The sequence below is a fragment of the Rana temporaria genome, chromosome 4 (genome assembly GCF_905171775.1).
Source record: "Rana temporaria chromosome 4, aRanTem1.1, whole genome shotgun sequence".
In the NCBI taxonomy this organism is placed as follows: domain Eukaryota; kingdom Metazoa; phylum Chordata; class Amphibia; order Anura; family Ranidae; genus Rana; species Rana temporaria.
In genome coordinates this window covers 404097755-404123017 of record NC_053492.1, presented here as the reverse complement: position 1 = coordinate 404123017, position 25263 = coordinate 404097755, and the positions used below count along the sequence as shown (strand labels likewise).

At 44.5% G+C, this 25263-nt stretch overlaps 1 protein-coding gene across 1 annotated transcript in view; it reads right to left on the bottom strand.

The window, feature by feature from the left end:
• Positions 1 to 1953: 1953 nt before the first annotated feature.
• LGALSL (galectin like) overlaps positions 1954 to 25263 on the bottom strand; it is a 73517-nt gene continuing 50207 nt past the window's right edge. The window contains exon 5 of the mRNA XM_040351231.1: positions 1954 to 2531. Coding sequence (XP_040207165.1) covers positions 2388 to 2531 — 144 coding nt within the window. The 3' untranslated portion in view covers positions 1954 to 2387. The remainder of the gene's footprint in view (positions 2532 to 25263) is intronic.

Genomic DNA, 25263 nt, shown 5'->3' with positions numbered 1-25263 from the left:
CATAGGAGATGTGAACCATCTCCATAGAGGGGATGAAGGCTGCATTCACAATCGCGGCGTTTTGCCGCCGCGAATCGCGGTACAAAACGCGGCGAATCGCGGTACAAAACGCCGATATTTGTCGCCGCAATTCGCGGGACAAAACGCCGCGATTTAGTACGCCGAGGTGTGAATGCAGCCTTAGGGTTGCTAAGATTTTGAAGTATTAGGATGTAATTTTCTGTCATTCCTGCCTCACTATTCTATTCCATGTGTTCTGAGAAAACAGTTTGTTATTTCAGTTGCTGAGGCCAAATTAAAACAACTAGAGAAGAGAAAAAATATTTCTATTCCTCCAGATTTTGCTAATAAATTACTACTTTTAGTGTCTTGGATGGTAGGCATAGGTTAGAGTTATTCACTGGCTCATACAAGTCAAAACTAACGGAACAGACAAAGAAAGGCGCACCGACCTAGTGCCTTACCACAATTACATTTATTGAAATGATAAAAGTGCAATAATACAAACAAACGTGATTGATAAAAACGCATGTGACAATGCGTGTTCTCCACTACGTGAAAGTCTATTAACGTCCATCGGTTCTGCCAGAAGACCAGAAGGTGTCCAAACGGCTGACGCATTTCCATTCGTCGTCACATGTGTTTTTATCAAGTGAGTGTGAGTACTGTATTCCTGCTCTTTTATCTTTTCAATAAATCATATTGTGGTAATGCACAGGTGGGCGTGACTTTCTCTTTCTGTTTTGTTATTTTCCAGTTTAAGGATGCCTAATATCCTGAGAAGGCAGCAAGACCACCAGCTTTAGGAAGTCTTTATACTGTTCATACCTCTGGGTCACCAATGTGAGGAGAATATTTGCATGTTTCGTACACATCAAAGCCAGACATTTGGTAAGTCCAGCAGGAGGTGACTCAATCTTCCCTCTATTGCAAAGATACAGCCGCTGCTGGTATCTGACACTTCTGAACGTGCATTATAATTCCACCCTCAAGACTCTATGGTACCAATGTGTCCTGCATTGATGTAGCAGAAGGCGGATGCACAGCAGGGAATGCAGAACAACACATCCTAAGGTATGGGATAGCAAGGCCAACCATAATTTTACAAGAGAACACCTCCTGTACAGGTAAATATTATTTCTTATATATAGGATGCCTCTAATTTTTTTAAATAGCTACAGGGTCACTTTAAATGCATACCCAAGATAGCTAAGATTCACTGGCATGTCAGTAAAAGTCTCAAAATGACTATGTAGTCCTAAAAAATGCCTTTCTTTAGCATGGGGCAGATGTACTAAATCTGGAAATAAATGTATAGGGCGCAGAAACCATATGATTCCTTTGCATCTGATTGGTTGCCATAACAAAACATACAGAGCCGGTTCACACTGGGGCAGCACGACTTGCCGAGCAACTCGGCAAGGCGATCTGCCCACGACTTCAGAGGCGAATTGCAAAATGACTTCTGTATTGAAGTCAATGCAAGTCTCCCTGAAGTTGTCCCAAAGTAGTACAGGAACCTTTTTCTAAGTCGGTGCGACTTGAGTCGCTCCTATTTGACCGGTTCTATTGTACAGAGCGGATCACGACTTGTCAGGTGACTAAGTCGCCTGACGAGTCACCCCTCTGTGAACCGGCTCAAAGGGGGAGATTTACTAACATTGGTGCACACAGAATCTGGTGCAGCTGTGTATGGTAGCCAATCAGCTTCTAACTTCAGCTTGTTCAATCAAGCTTTGACAATAAAACCTGGAAACTGATTGGCTTCTATGCAGATCTGCATTAGATTCTGTACATTCCAGTTTTAGTAAATCCCCCCCATAATTTCCATTTTTCAGTCTTGTAAATTACCCTCTGCATATGGGTGACAAAGGCAATAAACCACAACTAAATTCTATACCTACCCCTTCAATATTCTTCTAACCATCCTGAACATTGTACTGTACATACAAGTAATGTAAGAAACATTTGTTTAATATTAAGAGAAGCAAAAATCTTCCTGATAGTTTAGATTCAAATGTCCAATGAAAAATGTTCCCTTTATTGATTGGCTTTTTCAGGGATAGGCAGTTAAGATGATGATAATGTAGAAAGGAAAAATGAACTCCAAAAATACATCTTTGTGCAACTTAAATAAAAAAAAAAGACCAATATAATGATAAAATGATCCGATGTGTTATGACAAAATGTAATCCAAGTCATTAGAATCTGATTTACAAACAGCCACCTCTGATATACCAAAAGCAAAATGGCTGACGTTGACTCTATTGTCCTGCAGTCCTACAGAGATGACACAAGATCACTGCAGAGGATGTGGGATCTGTTTCCTTGTAGGTCCTGGAGTGCCTGCTGATAGTTCAATGGTGATATAAAACTCTTCCTAGGCGTCAACCAAGTTTAGTAAGCTGGAGGTCTCCGTTGATCTTTACAGTATCAATAGCAGACAGAAGTTCAACACGATGATAAAAGTCAAAAAGCTGGTGTCCATCGACAAATACCCTGAAACGTGGATGTTCGCAGAGTATCTCCACCTACAAGAGAAGATAATGTGTTATTGATGACGACCAACATTACAAGCTGGATGTGGCTGTGAAATCTGACCTCAGTATTAGGTGCCCTTGGCACAGGCTCCCTATGATAAGCTCCAAGGGGTCAAGCAAAATGCGTTGGGGGCGTGGCCTGACTGGAGTCTGGACTGAGGCTGCCATTCATCTCACTTCAAAGTCTATGGAGCTTTTCCTTTGATTTTGCAACATTATAAACGGTTTGGTTGTGAAACCTGGCCTAAATATTAGGTGCCTTTGGCAAAGGCTTTACTAAGCGGTTATAGAAATCATTTTTTTTCCTTTTGGTATAAAGGTTTTACATAAATTAAAGCTTATCAATGTAAGAACACCTGTCAGTGTTAAATGGTTTTCCCCAACCATTCAACTGACACTTTTGCAGGACAGCTTGGTCTGTTAAAGGAAGTTGAAAAATAACAGACTTACTTGGTATCAACAGCTGAAAATAAAGCCTAAAAATGCAGGGCCAGATTCAGGTACTTTTCCGGCGGCGTAACGTATCCCGTTTACGTTACACCGCCGTAAGTGCTTGATTCACAAAGCACTTGTGTGTAAACTTGCGGCGGCGTAGCTTAAAGCCGTCCGGCGCAAGCCCGCCTAATTCAAATGGGGCGTGTACCATTTAAATTAGACGCGCTCCCGCGCCGAACATTCTGCGCATGCTCCGTTAGGAAATTTCCCGCCGTGCTTTGAGCGAAATTACGGCGCCCCAACGTATTTTTTGAACGACGACGTGCGTTACGTCGTTTCGTATTTCCGGACGTCTTACGCAAAAAAAAAATTTAAATTGAAATTCGACGCGGGAACGACGGCCATACTTTAACATGGATGGTGTAATTTTACACCACCTAATGAGGACTCGTAACATTGCGATGGGAAAAGCCGACTAGCGACGACGTAAGCAAATGCGACGAATGCGCGTACCTTCATGGATCGCCGTAAACATCTAATTTGCATACCCGACGCAGGAAAACGATGCGAACTCCACCCAGCGGCCGCCGGAGAATTACACCTACGATCCGAAGGCGTACGAAGCCGTACGCCTGTCGGATCGAAGCCTAAAGCCGTCGTAACTTGTTTTGAGGATTCAAAACAATGCTACGACGTGGCAAATTTGAAAATACGCGTATTTCCTCTGTGAATCTGGCCCGCAACCTCCACATCCAAAAATTGATACTCTGAAATGTAATTAATGTTCATTTTTGGGTTTAATACCAATTTAAAGTCTGTATAGACATCATGATCATCATCCAGACTGAAGATATTTTTTTTTACCTTAACCACTTCCCGCCTGGCCTATGGCCGATTTACGTCCGGGAAGTGGTTATGAAATCCTGACAGGACGTTCTAGAACGTCCTGCAGGATTTCATGCCGCGCGCGCCCGTGGGGGCGCGCATCGCGGCGATCGGTGATGCGGGGTGTCAGTCTGACACCCTGCATCTCCGATCTCGGTAAAGAGCCTCCGGCGGAGACTCTTTACCACGTGATCAGCCGTGTCCAACCACGGCTGATCACGATGTAAACAGGAAGAGCCGCCGATGGCTCTTCCTCACTCGCGTCTGACAGACGCGAGTAGAGGATAGCCGATCGGCGGCTCTCCTGTCAGGGGGGGTTCGCGCTGATTGTTTATCAGCGCAGCCCCCCCTCGGATCGCCACACTGGACCACCAGGGATGCCCACCCTGGAGCACCAGGGTGGGCAAAAAAAAAAAAAAAGCCAAAAAAAAAAAAGTCTAAAAAAATAAATAAAAAAAAAAACATAAAGAAAAAAGATGCCAGTCAGTGCCCACAAATGGGCACTGACTGGCAACAATCAGTGCTGCCACCCCAGTGTCCATCAGCGCCACCCCAGTGTCCATCAGCGCCACCCCAGTGTCCATCAGTGCCACCCCACAGTGCCCATCCATGCCCAGTGCCCACCTAGCAGTGCCCATCTGTGCCACCCATAAGTATCCATCAGTGCCGCCCATGAGTGCCCATCTGTGCCGCCTATGAGTGCCCAGTGCCGCCCATGAGTGCCCATCAGTGCCGCCTATGTGTGCCCATCAGTGCCGCCTATGTGTGCCCATCAGTGCCGCCTATGTGTGCCCATCAGTGCCGCCTATGTGTGCCCATCAGTGCCGCCTATGTGTGCCCATCAGTGTCGCATACCAGCGCCGCCAATCAGTGCCACCTCATCTGTGCCCGTCAGTACTACCTCATCGATGTCCATCAGTGCCATCTCATCGGTGCCCATTAGTGCCGCCATATCAGTGCCCGTAATTGAAAGAGAAAACTTATTTACAAAAAAATTAACAGAAAAAAATAAAAACGTAATTTTTTTTCCAAATTTTCAGCCTTTTTTTAGTTGTTGCGCAAAAAAAAAAAAAAAAAATCGCAGAGGTGATCAAATACCACCAAAAGAAAGCTCTATTTGTGGGGAAAAAAGGACGCCAATTTTGTTTGGGTACAGTGTAGCATGACCGCGCAATTGCCATTCAAAGTGCGACAGTGCTGAAAGCTAAAAATTGGCTTGGGCGGGAAGCTGCGTAAGTACCTGGTATGGAAGTGGTTAAAGTGTTACTAAACCCAGAACCTGCATTCACTATATCTGGTCTCTCACACTACATGGAAATGTAATTATTTTAGTAACTATAAACTGCTAAATACCTTTTCTCATCAGCAATATATAGCAGCCTTGTGACTTCTATCTGTTCCTGGTGAAGCTTGTAGGAGAGTTTCCATACTGCACTGAGCTGTCCTATGAGGCTGCAAGGCTCCAGACCATCTGTCTGGACATGTCTTGACAGTGCTGATTGGCCCTATGCTGATCACATGCACTCTTTCAGGTAAAAAAAAAAAAAAAAACCTCTCTAGCAATACACACCAAACTGAGCATGTGCAGCCTGACTTCATAGGCTCAGTCTTATCTGGACATGTTTTGGAGTCAGTGGAAGAAGAGGAGGATCTTTGCATACAGGATCAAACAGCCTTTTTACACAATACAGAGGATTAAACCCTTAGGTTCCACAGTGAGTATAATAAGCATGCTTTTACAGTCTGATTTTACTGTTGTGGGTTTAGTAACACTTTAAAGTAGAAGTTCAGCCTAATACTAAAATCTCTAAATCTACTTGCAGCCACAATCTAAGGCCTATCTATTATTTCTCGGAGGCTGCAGACAATGGCTGGGAAATGCATGGGAAGGGATGTTACCCATAGAATTACTATGGGACTTCTGTTGTTGCCTGCCTCTTCTGCACCCACCTACACAGAGATCGCTGACAGCTGATGCTGGGACCGGACCAGAGCAGCTTCAGAAAAGGTATGTATAGAGATTTTTGCTTTACAGGGCTAGATAGGTTAGTCTTAGATTGTGGCTGCCAGTAGAGTTAGATGTTTTAGGCTGAACTTCTACCTTTACAATCACTATAAAGTGGAAAGAAATACTTAATTTCAAATAACACCATGCTAGGGTTGTCCCGATACCAATACTAGTACATGTACTCGGGGAAATGCTCTGATGCTTCACCAGATACCTGGATAGTCAGGGTGATCAGTGTGGTGGGGGAGTTACAAGCACTGATCACCCTGTATAGATTTCAATAAAGTCTGTTTCTCTGATCCACCCCCCCCCCCCCCCGTCTTTCAGCTGCTTTAGTGAAATCTATACAGCGGTGATCGGTGCTTGTAACTTCCCCACACACGATCACCGCTGACTGTCCCTGTATCCTCCCCCAGTCACCCCCTCCATGCTGCTGTCCCCCTCCGTTCTCCTCTGTGTCCCCCTCCAAGCTGCTGTCCCCCTCTGTTCTCCTCCGTGTCCCCCTCCGTACTCCTCTGTGTCCCCCTCAATGCTGCTGTCCCCATCTCTTCTGCTCCGTGTCTCCCTCCGTGCTGCTGTCTCCCTCCGTGTCCCCCTCCATGCTGCTGTTCTCTTCCATGTCCCCCTCCATTCTCCTCCTTCACCCCCTTGATCTGTCAGGATGGAGAGCATAGGTAGGAGCCGGATTTACCTATGCTCTCCATCCTGACAGGTGGAGGGGGTGGAGGAGGAGAACGGAGGGGGACACCAGTACGGAGAGGGACACGGAACAGGGACACTTTTCCGAATGTACAGAGTCAGTGAACACTGACTGTCCATTCACATAACTGAAACATCGTAAACTGTGTTTACAATGTTTCAATATATGAAGGGAGAGGAGCTGCTGTCTCCTCTCCATTCATTTTCAGTGCAGCTGAGACTGCTGAGAAAGGGACTGAGGAATCTGTGTCCCTAGTCCATTTCCATGTCTCAAAGGGCAGATGTCAGGGGTCTGTTAAGACCCCTGATATCTCACCAAAACCCCCAACAGGGCTGATAAAATAATAATAATAAAAAATTGCAATAAATAAAAAAAATTATTGTAAAAAATAATAAAAAATTCAATAATAAAAAAAACACACTGACACTGTCCACCCCCCCCCCCCTTAAAAAAGGAAAGCATTGTAAAAAAAAAAATGTAAAAATAAAAATACTGACACATGTGCCACTGTCACATGAGATTTAAAAAAAAGTATCTGTAATCTGTATTGGTGAGTACTTGAAAAAAAGTATTGGTGCTTGTACCGGACAGTATGGGACAATTACACTAACTAATAACATTTATGTAAAAATATGTTCTCCCTGGCTCCTGCTAGAAGTATAGGAGGAACTGAAGCACATGCCTGTCGGAGCTTCCGAGAATGAAGATGCTTGTGTGTCCTCATTCATGAGAAAACATACGGTATCATGGGGACACTAGTTCTGGTGACCTAGGGGTCCCCAAAGAATTACCCTAATTGGCAGGGATTTCCTCTCACTTCCTGTTTGACTATGGGACAGGAAGTGAATGTAAATCTCTGCAAGGGGGCACAGATGGCAAAGAAAAAAAATCTGACAAGGGTTCTAACTCTTCCTTGCTCCATCCAAAATGCAAGAAAAAAACATTTGCCTATAGTTTTAATGTACTTTTGCCGTTTAAATTAATTAATGTCCCTAACATTAACATGCATTTAGAAGCATTTACATGCACAAAAGTTTTTTTTTTCTGCCAAAACGCAGCTGCCCCTGGAAGCTCTGGCTGTGTTTTTTTTTCTGTCTCTAACCTCCTCTAAACACCTGTGTGTGCATGGACACATAGGATACATGGAGGGGTGATTATAAAAATAAAAAAAAACACCAGACCTCCCTAACAGCCATGTTAAATACGTCCATTGTGCATGAGGCCTAGCACTGCCTCAAACATTGCCAATGAAGCTCCCAGCAGATATAGGCCAATGAAAACTACCTACCTATAACTGATACTAATATTTAGGGTGGAGTGGATTACTATGACAGCTAATAATCTAAAGTACAGCCTACAGTCCAGTGCAGTCTTACCAGCACTGAATAGTACATTAATTTATACATGATTATCCTGTTCGGCCAGCTAGCCCGGTTCCTCCTTGTGTACACAGCAGAGAAGTACAGAAATCTTCCGATCACTGCTTGCTCCGGTCAGGGTTTTGTGTTTTTTTTAGGGTGGAGAGAAAAAGAAATGAAGAAAATGTGGAAAGTTTAGCAATCTCTTCAGTGCTCTGCAGTTTTCTGAGCCTTTTAATGGGTCACATCTGGATCCCAGATACTGTATATAGACATTCTTCTGAATTCACACCTTTTATGGCATGGGCTACGCCTTAAAGTGTACAGAAAACATGAAAAGGTGAAATAACACTGTATATTCTCTCCCTATTCTCCCAGGTCCCTGTTGTACTTACCTTTAGGGCTGCTGAGCTGTAAGCATCCATGCAGCTGGTCCAGCGGTCCGGGGGCTTGAAACACCCGCTCTTCTCCGTGTAGCACTTCCGGCACAGATCAGAGAGAGTCACTGTGCAGGCGCTGACCAATCAGAACTGTCCTGGTCTGTCCCAAAAGCACTTCACAGAGAAGAGGGAGAAAAGCGGGGGGTTCCAAACCCCCGGACCTCTGGATCGGCTGTGTTGGAGAACACAGTACAGCAAGGACCCGAGAGGTGTGGAGGATGTACAGTGGTATTTCACTTTTTCCTTTACAAAGGTATTTAATTGTTGTTCAGTCAAACAAACAGAACCAACAATTGGACAGCTACAATGCAAAGTGATCATATCCAGGCTGGAAAGACATACATAACAACGGCACAAAGATTCACGGTGTATATATACGTATTTTACGTTTTCATTTTTTTACACACGATTGGATTTTCCGATGGAAAAAGTCAGATGGGAGCTTTTCATCGGATATTCCGACAGAGTGTATGCCCCATCTGACTTTTTCCGTTGGAATTTCCGACAGACTTACGGTAGATAGATAATAGGTTCCCAATTTTTCCGATGGAAAAAATTCCTATCGGAAAATCCATTCGTCTGTATGGAATTCCGACGGGAAAAAAAACACACTTGCTTGGAAACAATTTAAAGCATGCTCGGAAGCATTGAACTTATTTTTCTTGCCTCGTCGTGGTGTTGTACGTCACCGCGTTGTAACACTCGAAAGTTCAGAGAACTTTTGTGTGACAGTGTGTATGCAAGCCAAGCTTAAAGTGGAGGTTCACCCGATTTTGTCACTTTGGCTGAAATAATAGTCCCCCTGATGTACATAATGAGTTTGCAGTTAAAAAAAATTAAAAAAAATTCCATACCTTATTTATGCCTCCTCGACCAGGCACTTCCTGGTTCTAGCGTTGCGGGACTGGGCATGTCGCTTTCGCCGCAATGGATTAGGGGATTGTTGACGTGTGTCTCTTCACGATGACGAGACAACATTCCTTTCAATAGCCAGAGAAGAAATCTCGAGAGATTTGAATCGTCACATGACTCTGCACCCGGTCATGTGACGGTCATGTGACTGGGGGCAGATACAATTAGCCCATTTTAACTAACAGCATTCACCGCATCCCAGAAGATTATACAGGAGGGCTTCAGAGTGCCCGCAGTTAAGATGGCAATGTCCATCATGAATTTTTATAAAATATACTTTTGGGGGAAATCGTCCTGCTAGCGGCTGCGATTATGAGACTGGTGAGTACAATTTTCTTTGTACCATCAGCGTTACAAAAACGTATTTAAAAAAAAAAACGCTTTCCCGCGGAACTCCCGCTTTAAGTGGAATTCCGTCGGAAAAACCATGCAACTTTTTTCCGACGGAAATACTGCTTGTGTGTACAGGGCATTGGGCTGGGTTCATGTCCGGCTGCGGTTTTATTCACCGGTTCTGGTGCAAATTTTTACTTGAAAACAAACCTAAACTGGATCCGAAAACTGCACAAGACCCTTTCAAAAGTGGACCGTGCCTGCCCCGGCTATGTGTGAACCGGCTCTATTGAAAACCAGACCAGTTTACATGTTATGCACATCGGGTGCAGTTAAAAAAATGCATCCGATTCCATTATATGTGAACCAAGCCTAAAGTTTTAAGCTGGGTTCCCACTAAAAATGGATGCGGATGACAGCAGGGGTCCGGTGCATCCCCGTCTTCCGTTTCTGGAGAGAAATGAGGCCCGAATTTTTGCCTGAATTTGGAACTGAAATGGAGCCAAAGACGCACATGACCTCTGTGTGAACCGGCTCCGTTGAGACCTGGTCACACACTCCTGTCATGTGAATTGCATGTGGGGAAACCCACATCCAATTCACACTAGTGTGAACCCAGCCTTAAAGTGTATGCACATGCTAAAAATTATTCCCAGCTGCTAACTTTCTGCTAATTACTGTTTACATTGTTCCCAGCTATCTCTGAGGACCACAGAACCCCTACCTACCTGGGGGACCCATTTTAATTAAAGTGTATCTAAACCAAAATTGTAATCAATTGCAGCTTACTACACCCTAGTGTGGGGGCTTCATTCATTTTCTTTTGTTTAAGCTTCTTTTACTTTATTTTCACCTGGTAATCCTGCAAATAACACATTTATTTTTATCGGTAATGCAATGCTGATTTTATAAAATGAAAGTATATGCTGTGACTATAGAACTCCATTAAAAGTAGAACTAAGAGCAAAGGGTAAGATTCAGATACAATGGCGTATCTTTAGTTGGGCGCAGCGTATCCTATTAACGATACGCTGCCGCAACTTAGACAGGTAAGTGCAGTATTCACAAAGCACTTGCTCCGTAAGTTGCGGCGGCGTAGCGTAAATGGGCCGGCGTAAGCCCGCGTAATTCAAAGTAGGCTGGTAGGGGGCGTGTTGTATGGAAATGAATCGTGACCCCACATAAATGACTCGCCTAACGAAGGGCACATGCGCACGCATGCTCAGTATCACATCAAATTTTCTCCGTAAATTACGCCGGCTCAATGCTTAGTCGACGTGAACGTAACCTACGCCCATCCCCATTAACGTACGACTTACACAAACGACGTAAAATACGATGCTGTTCCGACGTCCATACCTTAACATGACTTACCCCTGCTTTATGAGGGGTAAAGTTACGCCGGTCGTACGCCTTACGTAAACAGCGTATTTTAAAATGCCGGGCGCAAGTACGTTCGTGAATCGGCGTATCTAGCTCATTTGCATATTCAACGCGGAAATATACGAAAGCGCCCCTAGCGGCCAGAGTAAATATGCACCCCAAGATACGACGGCGTAGGAGACTTACGCCGCTCGTATCTTGGCAACAGTGAGGCATATCTGATTCTATGAATCAGTCGCAAAGATACGACGGCGCACATTCGGAGATACGCCGTCGTAAGTCCTTTGTGAATCTGGGCCTGTTTTTTTTTTCTATTTTGGATAGAGTAAGGGAGGGTTTTTATTCAAACCACATGACAAATAATGACAACTACCTCTTTCACAATGTCTTTTAGTTATATTTAGCCTGCTCGGTTACTGTTGCGGATGACAGCGGGTCAGAGCCAAGTGCATGATAAATGTGATAAAAAGTCAGAGAGGTACAGGGGTTCCAAAAATACCAAAAAAGTAGGAAATTCCTTATGGCACCATTTAAATAAAACAGCACTGTGTGCTGAATACATGCTTGTGTACATTTCCCTGGATTTCCCCTTTGTAAGGGTTAATTATTATTATTATTTTAAATAACAAACAAGTCATACTTCACTCCACTGTGCAGTTCGCTTTGCACAGAGTGGCCCCGATCCTCGTCTTCTGGGGTCCCTCGGGCGGCTGTCTCAGCTCCTCCCCGCAAGAGCTAACCCCCTTTCTGGGAAGCGCTCTCCCAAGGGGGTTAGCTTGGGGGCATGCTCCCGTGTGATACAGTGGCGGCCCCTTTAAACTTGAACACAAGGCTAATTTAATGCAGCTAAGGCACCAAGTGAGTTTAATTAGCACTATAATCAGCCACAGAACCTGTGGAATTTATATGTGTTCAGTTTCAAGGGATGAGGGGGCAACCCCAAGCCCGACAGTAGCTTATTTCTCTCCTTGGCCTGGATCGTTTCTTGCCGCCTCCAGCAACATTGTGCGTGCAGCGCTCCTATGGAAACGGGTTGTCTTTAGGTGCAACTTTATTGAGGTCACTGACGCATTGACTTAGGCTGCAGCTCAAGGCAACGGTGCACCATTGGAGTTGTATCCCGAGGTGATGCTTCATGTGTGTATTTATGGCATGTCTACGGCGCGGGCACGCTGCTTCATGTCCATCGATGCCATGTGAGTGATAGTGTGTGGGGAGGGGGAAAGACATGGCAGAGTGTCTGTTAATCCATCCTTAGGACATGTGGCCCGACGGCCCCAGCCCACCAGGCAAATACCCGCTTTTCGCTCTATGGCCAGTCCAGGCCTGCTTATGTATGAAAGATCCATACTTAAAGAGGAAGTAAATCCTCGTGGGTTTTACTTCCTCTTTTGTTCCCTGCAAAGTAAAAGCATAATGGGTTAGTATGCAAAGCATACTAGCCCATTATGTGGCACTTACCTGCAAACCTGCTGTCCCCGCTGGTGGCCGCATCCATCTTCGTACCTCTTCCTTCCGGGGGCCGCTATGTGACTGCCCGGGGTCGCGTGATGTCACTCCAGCACATGCGTGCCGGAGCCGCCAGTTACGGCACTCGCTCGGGAATAAACGGCACGGAGGGCCGTTTCTTCTCAGTGCATGCACCGATGACATTATCAGCGCACTAAAAGGTAAATACTGTATCTCCTACTCGGCGCACGTTTAGGAGATATATACAGCACCTATAGGTAAGCCTTATTCTAGCCTTACCTATAGGTACAAGTTCTAAAAAGGGGTTAGCTTACTTACTTTAAAGAGGTCTGTGTCCCTTTGAGTTTTCTACAAGTCTGAAAGCTGCTGCCCAATGCCGCTTCTGCCTGCTGTCTCCCAGAACCTTAGTGTGCATAACAGTATCAAATAACAAAACTAAATAAGAAGAATTTAAACTAATGCTGATCTCCAATATTTACTTTAGTGCACACTCTCATTAGCAGCATAAGAAATTCATTGACTGGGCAGCAACTGTCAGACCTCAGGGAGTCTCTAATGGCCCATGCACACAATCCGAAAATCTTAGGAAAAATACCACCATCGAAGCGATCGTACGATAATTGGATCTTTAGTCATGACAGCTCATCTGATATCATCCAATCGGACAAGCACGAAAAAATTTCTCTTGTAATACCAAATCGTATGATTTTCCTTTAACTGCTTGCCGACCAGCCGCCGCAGTTATACATGGCAGGTCAGCTCTGCTGGGCGAGATCACATAGATATACGTCATCTAGCCGTTCAGCCAATAGGGGCGGGCGCCCCTGATGCCGACACGCATGCCCGGCAGGCGTGATCACTGCCGGGCACCCGCGATCGCTCGTTACAGAGCGAGAATCGGGAGCTGTGTGTGTAAACACACAGCTCCTGGTCTTATCAAGGGGTAGAAATGACTTATTGTCTGTATATACAATGTATGAACAGCGATCTGTCATTTCCCCATGTCAGTCCCACCCCCCCCCCCCTTCAGTTAGAACACACCCAGTGAACATAATTAACCCCTTCCTCGCCCCCTAGTGTTAACCTCTTCCCTGCCAGTGGCATTTTTATAGTAATCAATGCATTTTTATAGCACTGATCGCTATAAAAATGCCAATGGTCTCAAAGATGTGTCAAAAGTGTCCGCCATAATGTCGCAGTATCGATAAAAATCGCTGATCGCCGCCATTACTAGTAAAAAAAATATATTAATAAAAATGCTATAAAACTATGCCCTATTTTGTAAACGCTATAACTTTTGCCAAATCAATAAACGCTTATTGCGATTTTTTCTTACGAAAAATATGTAGAAGAATACGTATTGGCCTAAACTGAGGAAAAAAAATGTTTTTTTATATATTTTTGGGGGATATTTATTATAGCAACAAGTAAAAAATATTCATTTTTTTCAAAATTGTCGCTCTATTTTTGTTTATAGCGCAAAAACTAAAAACCGCAGAGGTGATCAAATACCACCAAAAGAAAGCTCTATGTGTGGGAAAAAAAGGACGCCAATTTTGTTTGGGAGCCACGTCGCACGACCGCGCAATTGTCAGTTAAAGCGACGCTGTGCCGAATCGCAAAAAGTGGCCCGGTCATTGACCAGCAATATGGTCCGGGGCTTAAGTGGTTAATCAGTACAGTTGTCGTCCAAAAATACAATACAAATACATTACAACAAATGACATCACTTCCGATTTTTTACTCTGTTGTATGAGAATTTTCATAACTTTAGTAATCTCTCCATTTTTGATATGTGACTAGCATGCAACAAAAAAATGGACGATTTGTCGTCCGATTTTCGGATCGTATATACAGGCCATTAGGCAGACCGTACGTTACAATTTTTTTTCGTTCAACCAGCATGTTCCAATTGATGTAGATGGGGAATCACTCTTGCTGTGCTATTGTGTTCTGACAGCAGGGGGAAACTTCTCCATTGTCAGAACTCAGTGATTGGAATTGCAGGCTATAGCCGGCGGCACTGATCGTAACGGCAAAAACCTGAACGCCTGCTTGTACAATCAATAGATCGACTTGTAAACAACCAGCCTGCCCATACATGGATCAAAACTCAGCTGGTCCCTGCTGAAGCAGACACATTTTGATCCATGTATAGCTGCTTCCTTTAGCCCTGAAACTCAGACACCTTTAGCATATGTTGATAAAAAAAAAAAACCTGACAGAACATGCAGTATCTTGTCTCTTTATAAGCCCATGAGAAGTTGTTTAGTATATGTTTGTTATCCTGTTTTACAGGATACAGCGGCGACAACAAAGTATTAGACTCAGGCACTAATCTTATAATGCTTCCAAATCCATATTAAGAGAGCTTACTTCCTATATAAGCACTCCTACCATGCAAAAGAACTGTAAAGCGAAACATCTGCTTGTTTGGGTGTTCTAAGTAATTTTCTAGCAAAAAAAAGCTGTTTTTTATATGTATATGGTTTATGCTGTCATGACTATGTGAAACCTTCTTTATATGTATATGGTTTATGCTGTCATGACTATGTGAAACCTTCTTTATATGTATATGGTTTATGCTGTCATGACTATGTGAAACCTTCTTTAAAACCAGTTCCCGACCCCCGCATGTACATATACGTCCACAATATGGCACGTACAGGCACATGGGCGTACACGTACGTCCTTGCATATTAGCGGGTGGGGGGTCCGATCGGGACCCCCCCCGCTACATGCGGAGGTCGGGTCCGCTCGGGGAGCGATCCGGGACCACGGCGCGGCTATTTGTTTATAGCCGCTCCGTCGCGATCCCTCCCCGGAGCTGAAGAACGGGGAGAGCCGTATGTAAACACGGCTTCCCCGTGCTTCACTATGGCGGCGCATGGATCGTGTCATCCCCTTTATAGGGAGACACAATCGATGACGTCATTCCTACAGCCACACCCCCCTACAGTTGTAAACACACACTAGGTGCACCCTAACTCCTACAGCGCCACATGTGGTTAACTCCCAAACTGCAACTGTCATTTTCACAATAAACAATGCAATTTAAATGCATTTTTTGCTGTGAAAATGACAATGGTCCCAAAAATGTGTCAAAATTGTCCGAAGTGTCCGCCATAATGTCGCAGTCACGAAAAAAATTGCTGATCGCCGCCATTAGTAGTAAAAAAAAAAAAATTAATAAAAATGCAATAAAACTATCCCCTATTTTGTAAACGCTATAAATTTTGCGCAAACCAATCGATAAACGCTTATTGCGATTTTTTTTACTAAAAAAAGGAAATAGGAAAAAAAATGTTTTTATATATGTTTTTGGGGGATATTTATTACAGCAAAAAGTAAAAAATATTGCATTTTTTTCAAAATTGTCGCTCTATTTTTGTTTATAGCGCAAAAACTAAAAACCGCAGATGTGATCAAATACCACCAAAAGAAAGCTCTATTTGTGGGGAAAAAAGGACGCCAATTTTGTTTGGGAGCCACGTCGCACGACCGCGCAATTGTCTGTTAAAGCGACGCAGTCCCGAACTGTAAAAACACCTTGGGACTTTAGGCTGCATATTGGTCCGGGGCTTAACTGGTTAAGCTTGTTTAGTATTCACTACTGTCATTTTTTCTTGATAGTTTCACTGTCTTACTTTACAAGATACTGTATATGGTCGCATATACTGTATGTTTTTTTTCCTCTTTTCTGTACATATAAAAACCTAAATAAAGAATAAAAATAAAAAATAAAAATGAATCAATTCAGAAATTCAGAAAAGACTCAGTCAGTAAGAGTCAGCCGAAGGAAGGGAACTTGAGTTTCCACTGACAACACCACAAAATGCTCCGGGGGCCACTTGTCATTTTTGGGCATGTTGTCCAGTATTCGTCTGAATCCGATCTGGGTGGATGAAAATATTCAAAATCACAAAGTCACTGGTAAATTCCTGACTGGCTATGTATGGTCATATTCAGCTTAGTGTCAGGCAGAGGAACAGGGCAGATAATTTTAGAACTGAAATTTCCCATGGCATGAAAGACTAAGACTTTGCAATGCAATTCAAGTTTTAATCAGACTGTGGCATTTAAGTCCATTTTGAAAAAATAAAACTTTTAGGGCCTGATCCTCAAAAGGGATACGCCGGCGTATCTACTGATACGCCGTCGTATCCCTGTTTCTATCTTTGGAACTGATCCACAGAATCAGTTTCTCATAGATAGGCAGAAGATCCGACATGTGTAAGGGACTTACACTGTCGGATCTTAGGATGCAGTACCGCAGCCGCCGCTGGGGGCATTTCTCGTCGAAATGCCGCTTCGGGTATGCAAATTAGCACTTACGGAGATCCACAAAGCTTTTACGCTTCGTTTTTTCTCCGTAAGTATTAGTTTGCTGTTGCAAAATTAGGGCTGCTTTTACAAAGCCTAAACCGTTTACACCTTGTAAAAGTAGACCCTTCTACCCCGCGTCGCTGTCATTTTTTTTAAAAAAAAAATTTTTTCCCGCCGCAACTCGTTTTTTTTTTTTACGCCCGTCGCGATTCTCAAAACCCGGCGCAACGTAAAACCGCGCAAAGCACATCGGGAAAATGACGTCGGGAGCATGCGCAGTACGTCCGGCGAGGGAGCGCTCCTAATTTAAATGGGACTCGCTCCATTAAATTAGGAACGCCTTGCGCCGGACAGATTTAAGTTACACCGCTCAAAATTTCTAGGTAAGTGCTTTGTGGATCGGGCACTTAGGTAGAGATTTTGCGGCGGTGTAACTTAAATAGGAAAAATTACGCTCCGCCGGGTTTTTGTGGATCAGGCCCATAATTACTATCCAGTCATTTATTTCCCAAATTGTGAATCCTTAAAGTCCAACTCCAACAACTACAAAAAAGTTATCATTACAATACCCCCCCACTGCAAGGGATAAAGGCTTATTATCTTAGGATATGAATACCTACCATAAGCCAGCCATTCATGGATCGAAATTGGGCTGGTTCAGCAGGGACTGCTCCAATTTTGATCCCTGTATGGCCTAGTCAGGGATATGCAATTAGCGGACCTCCAGATGTTGCAAAACTACAAATCCCATCATGCCTCTGCCTCTGGGTGTCATGCTCGTGGCTGTCAGAGTCTTGCTATGCCTCATGGGATTTGTAGTTCTGCAACAGCTGGAGGTCCGCTAATTGCATATCCTATAGTACACAAGTCGATCGATAGCCTGGCGGATTTTTCCCAAATGATCAGTGCAGCTGGCTATAGCCGGAAACACTGATCTTTGTATTTTGCCGGTGGGGAAACACAATAGCGCTGCATGAGTGAATGTGGGAAATCAGCACATTTTCTTTTTTCGCTCAACCAGCACAAAAAAATATATATATAATGTATGGCCTGCCTTACTCCTTGCTGTGCAGATCCCCTCTACCTGTGTGAACAGCGCCCTAAATCTGGTTCTATAAGACACTCTGGTCACCAGTCGCACAATGATGTCATATACATGGCAGGCCCAATATCCCTATATTGTAAAAGAGACCAGCAAGGGGCCACCCAGAGTCCAGAGCAGGAAAGAATGTTGGAGTAGGTAAGTATTACATCTATTTCTCATCCCCATGGCTAAAAAAGCCTTTAACCCCTGCAGTGTGTGAATAAAAAAGGATGGTAAATTCAGATGTTATAATTATCACCAGAACAGGAGGTTTTGGGGAATATTCCAATGGGGACACCTATCCCAGTGGCATCTAAGGAGATTTCTCCTAAAACCTGCCTTTCTCTGCAGCCTCAGCTGCACAGGGCAGTGAATGAATGGGAAGTGTTCTGTGCTGAGTTGCTTCCTGTTCATTCACAAACGGAAGCATAGTAAACACAATTTACTATACTTCAGTTATGAATGGACACAGTGAGCGAGTGTGTTCAGTGTGTTTATTTAAAAAAGGAACTATTTATCAGCCCCTTCCCCTGCTCTCCATCCTGAAACATCCCCAGTAAACATCTGGGGGGCAGCACTGCAGGGTGGAGGGGCCAACAAGGAGGGGGGAAGATCAGAAAGTAGGGGGGGGGGGGGGTCAGCAATGCAACCACGGGTTGCAGGAAAGAAATTAGCTTGATTCCCCCACAGACAGTGTTGATGCGGGAAACCCTGCTGATGGGCCATTGTCTTGTCTGAGAAGACAGTGATTATTACTAGCGGCTATAGCAGCCACTAGCGATAATTGCAAATAAAACCCAGTATGCTGGTTGTACCCAAGTTGATCGATTGATAAACTTGGTACATTAAGGCCGCGTACACAGGGTCGTTCCAAACCGATGAGAATGGTCCGACATTCCATTTCCATCGGTTCACCGCTGAAGTGGCCTGATGGTCTGATGTGCGTACACACCATCGTTCCAAAAACCGATCGGGTCAGAACGCGGTGACGTAAAACACACGACGTGCTGAATAAAACAAAGTTCAATGCTTCTAAGCATGCGTCGACTTTATTCTGAGTATGCGCGGGTTTTGAACCGATGCTTTTCTGTACTAACCATCGGTTTGGACCGATCGGTCAGCAGTCCATCGGTTCGATTTTGAAGCATGTTTTAAAATTTTGGACCGAAGGAAAACAGACCGATGGGCTATACACACCGTCGGTTTGGACCGATGAAACTGAACCTCGGTCCATTCTCATCGGTTTTGTCCGAACGTGTGTACGGGGCCTTAGTCTGCCCATACATGGTTCGATTCTCAATTGTTTCCTGCTGAACTGGCCAAGATTCGAACAGTGTATGGCCTCAGTTTAAATATATAGGGCCAGATTCAGAAAGACTGGTGTATTTTTAGGCGGGCGTAGCGCATCTCATATACGCTTCGCCGCCGTAACTTAGAGAGGCGAGTACCGTATTCAGAAAGAACTTGCGCCCTAAGTTACAGCGACGTAGTGTAAATGGGCCGGCGTAAGCCCGCCCAATTCAAATTATCAAGGCAGTGGGCGTGTTGTATTACAATGAGCCGTGACCCCATGCAAATTAGGGGCCGAACGAACGGCGTATGCGCGCGCATGCTCAGAATCACGTCGCAAATACTCCCCAAGATACGTCGGCTCAATGCTTTGTCGACGTGAACGTAACCTTACGCCCATCCCCATTCACGCACGACTTACGCAAACGACGTAAAACACGACGCTGTTCCGACGTCCATATACGTTAACATGATTTACCCCTGCTTTATGAGGGGTAAAGTTACGCCGGTCGTACGCCTTACGTAAACAGTGTATAGTAATGCGCCGGGCGCAAGTACGTTTGTGAATCAGCGTATCTTGCTCATTTGCATATTCGACGCGTAAATCTACGGACTGAAGTTCAGTTTCATCGGTGCAAACCGACCGTGTGTGGGCCCCATCGGTCCGTTATCCTTCGGTCGAAAAATTTAGAACTTGCTTTAAAATTGGACGAATGGACGCCAAACCGATCGGTCAAAACCGATGGTTAGTATGCAAAAGCATCGGTTTCAAACCCACGCATGCTCAGAATCAAGTCGACGCATGCTTGGAAGCATTGAACTTAATTTTTCTCTGCACGTCGTCTTCGGACCGTTCTCATCGGATGGACCGACCGTGTGTACGCGGCCTTACTCTCATTATATGCACTTAAAGTGGACTTTTATAAAATTTTATTACCGTATGTACTCGAGTATAAGCCGACCCGAATATAAGCCGAGGCACCTAATTTTACCACAAAAAAAATGGGAAAATGTATTGACTCGAGTATAAGCCCAGGGTGCCCATCTGCATGCCTCACTGTGTCCATGTGCATGCCTCACTGTGCCCATGCCTCACTGTGCCCATGCTAGACTGACGTTTCACATGAGAGTCTATGGAAGGGGTGCCCGGCTTTGAAAAATCGCTGCTCCCCAGCCATAGGTCCCCCAGACAACAAACGTTGCACACTTGTAGAGGATAAATGGGACTACATGTGTGCCAAGATTCGGGTCCAGGGGACCTATGGCCGACTGGTACTGGATCCCCAAAGTTACCAGAGAAATTACCTTTTAACATGGGAGTCTATGGAAGGGGTGCCCGGTTTTGAAAAATTGGTGCTCCCCGGCCGTAGGTCCTGCAGACAACAAACTTTGCACACTTGTAGAGGAAGAGTGGGGCTACATGTGTTCCAAGGTTGGGGTCCAGGGGACCTACGGCCGGCCGGTCCCAGGTCTCCAAAATCCGGGAGATCAGGCGCAAAAAGGTGACTCTAGTATAAGCCGAAGGGGGGGGGTTTGGGGCGTATTTTCAGCATAAAAAAAGTGCTGAAAAACTCGGCTTATACTCGAGTACATACGGCATATAAATTTTCTTTATTATTGCCGTGGCACAAGGCTGCACATTTGTAGCTCAGGGTGCAGAGTTTGACAAGCATCATCACCTGTCACTTTCCTATTAAATTTAATGGGGCCACACTGAAACTGCATGCAATTGCGGCGCGGTAGTGCTACATTATAGGGTTAAACCATCTGCACAAAGATCGCTCTTCAGATGGCACTGCACTTCACAGTGAGCCCTGAAAGAGCCATGTAATAAAGCTTATGTTTAGGCAGATATAAAAGATGCACACCATTTCAAATTGGGTGTGTGTTTCCCAGCATTCAATTTGCATGTCAGGAGATTGTGAACGGCTCTCCACGGAGCTCGGGTGCGAATTGCACAAGGGTCCAGTATGTCTTCTGAGCCATTTCAGGTTCAAATTCAGCAAAAAATTCGGACTGAAATCAGACCTGAACCGGTGAACAGGGGCACACCGGACCCCTGCTGTGAGCCGCTCCGTGCTTAAAGCGGGAGTTCACCCGAAAAACAATTTTTAACATTAGATTGAGGCTCATTTTGTCAAGGGGAATCTTTTTTTTTCTCGAAGCAGTACTTACCGTTTTAGAGATAGATCTTCTCCGCCGCTTCCGGGTATGGTCTTCGGGACTGGGCGTTCCTATTTGATTGACAGGCTTCCGACGGTCGCATACATCGCGTCACGAGTAGCCGAAAGAAGTCGAACGTCGGTGCGGCTCTATATGGCGCCTGCGCACCGACGTTTGGCTACTTTCGGAAAATTGTGACGCGATGTATGCGACCGTCGGAAGCCTGTCAATCAAATAGGAACGCCCAGTCCTGCAGCCCATACCCGGAAGCGGCGGAGAAGATCTCTCTCTAAAACGGAAAGTACTGCTTCGATTTAAAAAAAAAACACCCGATTCCCCTTGACAAAATGAGCCTCAATCTAATGTTAAAAATTAAGATTTTGGGTGAACCTCCACTTTAAGTGTGAACCCAGCCTCAATGCAGTTCTGTAATCATTAATGCATAGATAAATGTATTTTTTACATGCAAGTAGTGTAAGTACCTGAACTTGAGTAATTGGAAGAAGCACCACAAAGGGGGTTATTTACTACAACTGGAGCATGCACAATTTGGTGCAATTCTCAACACAAACCAATCAGCTTCCAGGTTATATTGCCAAAGCTTATGTGAACAAGCTCAAGATAGAAGCTGATTGGCTACCATGCACAGCTGTACCAGATTCTGAGTGCTCCAGTTCTAGTAAACCCCTTCCAAAGAGCCAATCAGTTTGTATGCTGACAAAGAGCATGCTGATAGAAAGGGAATGCAGGATGACAGAGATCGTTGTGCTGCCTCTCCATTCACTGTATTGTCACAGGCTGGGGCGAGTCCAGGACAACCTGGGCTCAGAAGAAGCAAGTTCAAAGAAATCTCTGGATTGAAGGTAAACATGCAGCAAAATCTTGTTTTATTTATTTTTTAGCTTTTCATTTCAGGCTGGAGTTCTGCTCTAAAGGGGTTGTAAAGGTTAATTTTTTTTGAGGATTTCTCAGAAGAAATTAGATCATTTAAAAGCAAAATGGAAGGATGAGGTAAGTGAAGGAGGACTGCACTGAGGTAAAGGAAGCTATTTAGGGAAAACAAATTGTACCTTTACAACCCCTTTAAGTAAACATATTCAAAGAGTGTGTAATAATATAAACGATATAAAAATAGCAAAAATGTTATTCAGCTAGTGTTTTTTCTTTGAGATGAAAGAAGAAGCTAATTATAAATAGCCTATACAGGTACTGTTCCTATGTAACCATGCTTCTCTGAAAGTGAAATTTGGCCCTGGGCGAAGCAATGTTCTGAAGAAATTATTTGCATCAGCAATTATCATTTTTTTCTAAAAATTCTTTCAAGTAACGCACTGAAATTACTAATTCCTCTTGCTCTATATCCTCATACTAACACCCACGTAGAGATGAGTGCCATACTGGGGTTTATTTACTAAATCCACTTTACACTACAAGTGCACTTGGAAGTGCAGTCGCTGTAGATCTGAGGGGGACATACAAGGAAAATGAAAAACAGCATTTTAGCTTGCACATGATTGGATGATGAAATCAGCAGAGCCTCCCCTCATTTCAGATCTTCCCCTCAGATTTACAACGACTGCTAAAAAAAACCATTATACTTTAATGATCAAGGTATTAACCACTTAAGGACCGCCTAATGCCGATATACGACGGCAGAATGGCACGGCTGGGCACAGGCACGTACAGGTACGTTGCCCTTTAAGTGCCCAGCCGTGGGCCGGCGGCGTGCTCGCGACCCAGTCCGAAGCTCCGTGACCGCGCCTGTGGGACCCGATTGCCCCCGGTGTCCCGCGTTCGGTCACAGGAGCTGAAGAACGGGGAGAGGTGAGTGTAAACACACCTTCCCCATTCTTCTCTGTGGCAGTGTCACTGATCGTCTGTTTCCTATTATAGGGAATGACGATCAGTGACGTCACACGTCCAGCCACGCCCCCCTACAGTAAGAATCACTCCCTTAGGGCACACTTAACCCCTTAGCGCCCCCTAGTGGTTAACCCCTTCATTGCCATTGTCATTTTCACAGTAAGCAGTGCATTTTTATAGCACTTTTCGCTGTGAAAATGACAATGGTCCCAAAAATGTCCGATGTGTCCGCCATAATGTCGCAGTCACAAAAAAAAAAACGCTGATCGCCGCCATTACTAGTAAAAAAAAAAAATATTACTAAAAATGCCATAAAACTATCCCCTATTTTGTAAACGCTATACATTTTGTACAAACCAATCAATAAACGCTTATTCCGATTTTTTTTCCCCAAAAATAAGTAGAAAAATACGTATTGGCCTAAACTGAGGAATTTTTTTTTTTTATATATATATTTTTTTTGGGGATATTTATTATAGCAACAAGTTAAAAATATTGTTTTTTTTTTTTCAAAATTGTCACTCTATTTGTGTTTATAGCGCAAAAAATAAAAACCGCAGAGGTGGTCAAATACCACCAAAAGAAAGCTCTATTTGTGGGAAAAAAAGGACACCAATTTTGTTTGGGAGCCACATCGCACGACCGCGCAATTGTCAGTTAAAGCGACGCAGTGCCGAATCGCAAAAAGGGGCCAGGTCCTTTGCCTGCAGGGCTTTTTTTCAGGGGGAACTTGGGGGAACTCAGTTCCACCACGTCTGGCTCAGACCCTTTGGTGCCTGTTCACCACAATAACTGGTTTCTGTGTTTACAAGTGACAGCTCTGCACTCTGTGTGTAACCCCCTAAACTCTGCACTCTGTATATGATGCAATCCTGGTATTTAATGCCCCTTTAAGACCCTTCTACTGTTTGTGAAATCTGAACGGGTCGTATTTGAGTTCCTGCACCTATTTTCTGAGAAAAAAAGCTGTGTTTACCTGCATAATGGTCCGGGTCTTAAGTGGTTAAACTAACAATGGTTGCACTCACATTTTTCATAAACTAAAAGTGCCTTGAATGCAGCCCCATCTTGCTGAAGTTCTAAAACATCTCACATCGTAGCCAGTAATGTCTGATGGTTACTCAGCATGAAGTTTGAATCTCTCACTGCAGGCGGACAGGCAGCTTTACACTGGGCTCAGCTGCACATCAGAGCCTGCTGTTAGTGGGCTCATGTAGATCGCTCCTACTGTCGAGTGGACATGTCTACATGTTTCGGGTGCATATCCCCCTTTCTCTGACGAGCTAGAAAAAGGGGGACATGTCCCTGAAAAAAACCTGACAAAAAACATGCATTCGGGAAACGGCAGGATTGCTTTCTGAACGCCTAGAAGACAGTGCTCTACCTTCCTCTGAAAAGCAATCTACTGCAGATCCAGAGGGCGGTAGAGATGCTACCCATATATAAGACGCCTAAAATAGAAGCAGAATTGAAATTGCTACTACACACCTAACTCAAATAATGGCCAGGCTGCTATATTTTGGTATCTAAAAAACTGGTGAATAAGGACTAAGGCCCAGATTCACAAAGGAGATACGACGGAGTATCTCAGATACGCCGTCGTATCTCAGATACGCCGTCGTATCTCTCAGAGTATCTATGCGACCGATTCATAGAATCAGTTACGCATAGATATCCCTAAGATCCGACAGGTGTAATTGTTTTACACTGTTGGATCTTAGGATGCAGTACCGCGGCCGCCGCTGGGGGGAGTTTGCGTCGTAAACCAGCGTCGGGTATGCAAATTAGGAGTTACGGCGATCCACGACGGTTTTTCGCGTTCGCTACGTCGCTGCTAGTCTAGTTTCCCATCGCAAAGTTAGTCGTCGTTTTGGGTGCCCTAACTTTACACAGCACACGTATGTGCTGTATAAAGTATGGCCGTCGTTCCCGCGTCGAAATGTAAAAATTCACGTCGTTTGCGTAAGACTTCCGGGAATACGGAAGTACGCTACGCACGTCGCCGATCGAAAAAATGACGTCACTTCGCGCAAAGCACGGCGGGAAATTCAAAAGGGAGCATGCGCAGTAGGT